Raw genomic sequence first — 5,638 nt, 5'->3', positions numbered from 1 at the left:
TGTCCTACACTTTGTTTTCGCACTTGCCATGTTTTCTTCAGTTTTGTGCCCAGGCAGGCCCTGTGGTATGTACTACGCATGCGTAGGAAGATAACTGAAGTGTAGAGATATACCTTATTGATTACTAACTTAAGCAGAGACAATTTGCTATTTTTTGTTGGTTACACAAAAAATACTTGTATTTTAAACCTTTCAAAAAAAATAATATTTGAATTTTGTAAGACTTGGTGGGGAGGAGGGGGGTGGGGATAGGGGGTGTACTCGCTTGACTCGTAACTCACGGCTATGCGGCCCGCACAAAATTCCAAAGAATTAAGGGTCTTTCCGCAGAGTGGAGTGCGTGTAATTTACAAAAATAAGATTTCACATAATGAATATGCCTAATATAAGGTGTTACGATCCACCAAGAATTTTTCTGGCACGTCATGGTCGAGGCAAGTCACGTGATACATCACAATGTTGGAGGAAGACACGTGCGTGGCCTTCAATGTTCACGTGCGCTGAGCCGATAACAATCATCGACAGTTTGGGTTTAGCAGCCAGTAAGTTCGTTTCATACACACAATGGACATCGTTGAAATACGGCTAGTGCTGAAAAATTCTTGAAGAATTCTAATTGCCATTAAGTAGTGCTGAATCTGTGTCGAGGTTTGACACTCTCGGGAACGTTTCCTCGGAAATCGTTCTGACTGAGTTTGTTTTGTTTGTGTTCATTTTGGTTTTGTGTCGCCTTACTATGGTTTTTCTGGGGGTGGGGCGGGGGGGGGGGGTTGGTGGTGAGTGGGGTACCAATTCGCTGCGGTGAACATGCTTGAATCGTAAATATAAAAGCCTTTAATAAGAAGCCACCCAACGCTTCCAGTTTTGGTTGAGTTTTTCGCTTTGTTTGGTACGTCTAGTTGGTTTTTATTTTAATTGAGAAGTCGTGTTTGAAGCTTTCTGCTCTAAGTACATGGAATGCTGAAACCTGCTATCCATCCAGGACTGGTTTAAAGAGAAGCCTGGTTTAATGTCTTCCTGTGGAGACTTCTCTACTGCTGAGTTTATTTCGTACACTAATTAATTAATGTTGCTTGTATTTAAGTAGTCGAGTGTCTGGTTTTCATTGTCATTTTCGATTTAAATGGAGTGTTATTTAGTCTTAGTGTTTTATTAAAATTTTGCGAGCATATTCCAATAACAAGGTAAATAAAAAGGATTAATCGATTCTTTGTGTTCTCTAATATTAATGTGTCAACAGCTTATTAAAATAAGGTTGTTTCTCTATTTGATTAACTTCTGATACGACTTAGAGCGTGGCTTGGTTCAGCTGACCTATCTGTCACAAATTTCCCCAGGCGAGTCTGAGTACAAGTGTTTGTTTTCAGACTTCTACTTCCCGCTGGAGCCCAGGGCCTTTGAATATGTCAATCCGCGGGCTGTCCAGCGAGATTGGAGACCTCGAAACGACACTTTTCGGACACATGGTTGGTGAAACCGCTGTCATCTTTGTCATCCTAACAGACAAAGGTGAAACACAACTGTCGACTTGTGGAATTGTCGCTTGACCTGGACGCTGATGCTTCTGTCGCCGAGGTCGGCGGCTGCGTAAGAGCGAACGCGCTGCTCTTCTAAAGTCCGGCATTCTGAATGAATACAAAATTGGATTCACCAGCGAGTTGCCAAAGTTGAAAAAACTCAGCCCGTTCAGAAACCAACTGTTCATGCTTTTACCGTGAGCAAAGTACAGCACACCAAGTACAACCATTGGCAGATAGGCAACAAGAGAAAGTGCCGACGCAATAGACAAGGTGATGGTTAGTTTGCGCTCTCTGTCCAACCTACGATGGATGCGTCTTCGCATCCTTAAGAAGATGGCGGTGTACGAGACACAGATCACAAGTAACAAAAGGCAAAGGTAAGGTAGCCAGGTGTACAGGGTACCCAGCGCTGACAGAACTACAAAGCGTGCGATGATGTATAAAACTGAGCTGATAATAGGCAGTATCCAAACGACGAGGATAAACAGCTGAAAACGGGCTCTAGAAGTAGCACGGTGTCGCCATGGACACAAGGTAGCGTACAGCCTTTCCAGAGATATGGCGGTCAAATTTGAAATCGAGGCCAGGTTTGTGAAAATGTCAATCGCAAGGAACGCGTTGAATCCGTGGTAAGATGTCCTCGAGTGCCACAGGATTCCCAAACCTAACTGGTAAATCCACATCGGTAAACTGACTGAACCAATGAACAGGTCAGCAATTGCCAGGCTCATGATAAGATACGAGCTTGGTTTTCTAAGGCGGGCATCTCTTGCGAAGATGATGACCGTCAAAAGGTTTCCCGTCACTATGACAACAGTTTCAGCTGCAAACACAGTACACCAGACAGTGACTTCAAGCTTGGATGAAGTGTTCGAAGCGTTTTGATCAGAAACATGCGACTGTGAAGAAGAGTTCTCCATTCACTGTTTTTCCTACCTGGAAGGGGAAACAATAGTTAAGTGGCTTGTGTTTGTAGCCGATGTAACGCGCGCTTTGATTGGGTTATTCTAGGGCATTATTCTCCCCTAATGCCCACGAACCGATTACGGGCCTGCAAAAACAAAGCAAAGAGCCATATAACAAACAACTCGAACGTTCGGTCTTTGCGAGAAAATCTCAAACCTCGGCCTTGCTGTATTAACCTCGCTATCACTCGGTCAATACGGCAAGGTCTCTGATTGAGATTTTCCCGTAAAGACCTCACTCTTGGTTAATAAGTAGTAGATAATAAACTAGACTAGTTTCATTATTTTTAATAGTCTAATGTACTTACAAAGTCATTCAAACCACCGCAACTCCAATTCATTTGTGGTCTTTTCGTCTTGTTTAGCGGGGGAGGGCCTTGCTTTCTCCCGCCCAGCCCACACGCAAATGAAGGAAAGCTGAGGGAGGATTCTAAGTTAGCATAAAACCTAACTTCCTTTCACTGAAAAAAGTTCTTCATCATTGTGGAAAACTCCACGACACGGGATTACATTATGATTTCCTCTCAGTATATCATGTGCAGGTGGTGTTTTGAAAGGGTAAGCAGTTTGCGTAGATGGACAGGACTGTCACCTTAAAAAAGATTGCAATTATCTCATTGCATTCGTTGTCAAAACTTATTTGTTTCTTCTTACTAAAAGCAGCCCATGAAGTCTTTTTACTGTGACATATTTTTGCCACATTGATTCACACTTGCCAATAGGCCCTTTCAAGTACAACGCACCTGTCGCAAAGATATAGATTACAAAAAAAGAAGGAAGATCTAGATAAAAAATAAGGAAAAAGGATATCTGTCGTTCCATTTAGCTAATAACGTTGTCAATGTTCCAATTTCTTGCAAATGTGAAATTTGTCATGATGGCTTTTTCTTTGATAAATTGTCAAGCAATTTTCAATAGGACAAAAGCAAGCTAAAAAAAAGCTAAAGCATAAATTGAAGCAATTATTTCTTTACATTTGCTATAAAGTTATCCAAACTATCTTTAGAACTGTTCACATGATTGCCAAGAAATGTTCATTCGCAATTTGAGTAAGGCTCGTGGCGAGAGCTTTCACATTGTTCCGTTAAATGTTTTTTATGATCTTTGCGTACAATTATTAAGGCTGGTATAAAGCAAGGTTTGTTTCACATAGACAGACACACCATGATTATGAAGATTTCCCAAGTGTTTTACAGTAAAATGTTCCAAATGCCTTTAAAATGCCTTAAAATGCCTAAATGAAATGCACGACTCGCCGAAAACTTGATTAAACATATGATTGTCCAAGGTAGCGGGAAGAGGGGAAAACTCAAATTTCTGAATCCAGTAATTTAAAGAGTAGTTTTTAATTAAGTAATGTTAGTAGTTTGAGAAGATTATCAGGATTAGAACTTGCGTTTTCCAAACCATAATTTATATAGAGAAACAATGGTAAATAATTGCTTCATAACAAAAAGCTCAAAATTGCAACGAAAGGTTCTTTCAAAAACTGTTTACTGAATTTGTCTTCACGAGAAAAAGGAAATGCACTTTTTGATATCATATTAAGTTTTCTTAACCTTATCTTTCTTGTGTATAACAATTATTTGTAGTTTGGATAAAAACATAAGGATCCTACCCACCTTGAAAACGAGAGTGTTTGTGAGCTGTCAGTGTTACTGCAAGAGGCACAATAACCGTTTTGAAGACAAACTTTGCCGGAGTTAACACCAAAAAATATAAATATGACGGCAACTTCAGATACTTTCCAAAACGCGTGAATTGAGACAGGAATATGAGATGCTGGTAACCGCGATCAAGATCCCATTAATGGCTTCCTGTCTACATTGTGTATTCAACTTACTACACAATAATTGTCAATGCGGTTGACAGTGTGTTTAAATTAGAATCTTTTACCGGCTGTTTCCAGGTTTGGACCACTCAGGACCGTTCTTTGAAACACTAGGCTGACTTGAGTTTTCTTCAGTGCGGAATGGCAGGTCCTCGCTTCCGGCTAATCACACGGACAGTGAGTCACGGTGCCATTCCTTTTATCTGCGATCAAAACATGGCGTTTCGACAACTACTTTTCCCCATTATAGGACGCAAATGAGCAAATAAACGGAGTAAGCAGTTGATATACAGTATTAAGAAAATTCTAAACGTGAAAATGCGAATGATACGACAAATAATGTTCGCTAATTACACGAACGGTTTTGCTCGACTGGCGTCATCTCGGGTGTTAATAATGTTGTTAACTAGAGGTGGCGAATGGTCCTTTAAAAACGTACCCATGGTCTCGCAAAATTTTCGTCGAATTTCACAGGTCTCGCAGTCTCGTTTTTTAGCGGTTATGTGCGTCTCACAGTCTAGATTTTTCTCACAAAGCTGTCTCGCAGTCTCGATTTTTTTCAAGGCTGAGAAAGTCTTTTTAGTACCGATTTGTTTAAATTATTTTTGTTGATAAATTTAAATGACATCACAACATCTTAGAACCTGAACGTCTCGAGCTCGCATTTAAAACACTTTAAAGAGCTTTAAAGTCTCGGTCTCGTAATTGAAGAAATCAAAATGTCTCGGGATCGCAAAGCCGAAAAACGCTAATCTCGTCGTCTCGCAAAGTCTCGCATTTACCATTCACCACCCCTTTAACTGGTCTCGTATTTTTGATGAAGAGCATTCAACAAATGACTGAGATGTTCACTGAGATTTCCCCAATGGATTCTCTTCGCGTCGACTCTCTCGACCAACACTCATCCTTTCGTTTTTTACTCCCTGCGTTTCGCGTTGTTCCGTCCAATTAACTCAGTTTTCTTGAGCTAGAAGTTAGACCCTGCTAAACAGAACTCGGTAGTTTCGAATTCCTTGGCTTTTTTTGAACTCGAAACTATTTCCCTTAGGATACTTCGAACTATTTTTGTTTCCTTTTAGATATTATAATTATAGAGCTTCAACATTTTTAGCTACTTATCAATAACACTTTCCGTCTTTGAGAGTAGCGCAGAATATTGTTTTTCTGGCCGAGGCTGAATATTAGGGTGGAAATATTCTTGTGAATATTCTTAGATTATAGCGCATGGCATGTCTGTTGTCGAACGTGTTTGGTGTCTGGTAATGGTGTTGAAGTGGTTTTGGGACCTACCGGCAGGCATTACAACCTGATATCACGCACAT

General features: G+C 40.5%; 1 protein-coding gene across 1 annotated transcript; it reads right to left on the bottom strand.

Moving 5' to 3' along the window:
• Positions 1-753: 753 nt before the first annotated feature.
• Positions 754-4,960, bottom strand: LOC145500586 (histamine H2 receptor-like). The gene has a single exon (XM_081480108.1). It carries the CDS (start codon positions 2,438-2,440, stop codon positions 1,364-1,366), a length of 1,077 nt encoding a protein of 358 aa, XP_081336234.1. The 5' UTR covers positions 2,441-4,960; the 3' UTR covers positions 754-1,363.
• Between the last annotated feature and the right edge of the window lie 678 nt (positions 4,961-5,638).

This window comes from Orbicella franksi, chromosome 10 (assembly GCF_964199315.1).
Source record: "Orbicella franksi chromosome 10, jaOrbFran1.1, whole genome shotgun sequence".
Lineage (NCBI taxonomy): Eukaryota > Metazoa > Cnidaria > Anthozoa > Scleractinia > Merulinidae > Orbicella > Orbicella franksi.
The sequence above is the reverse complement of the archived record's forward strand: the minus strand, read 5'-3'. Positions and strand labels throughout refer to the sequence as shown.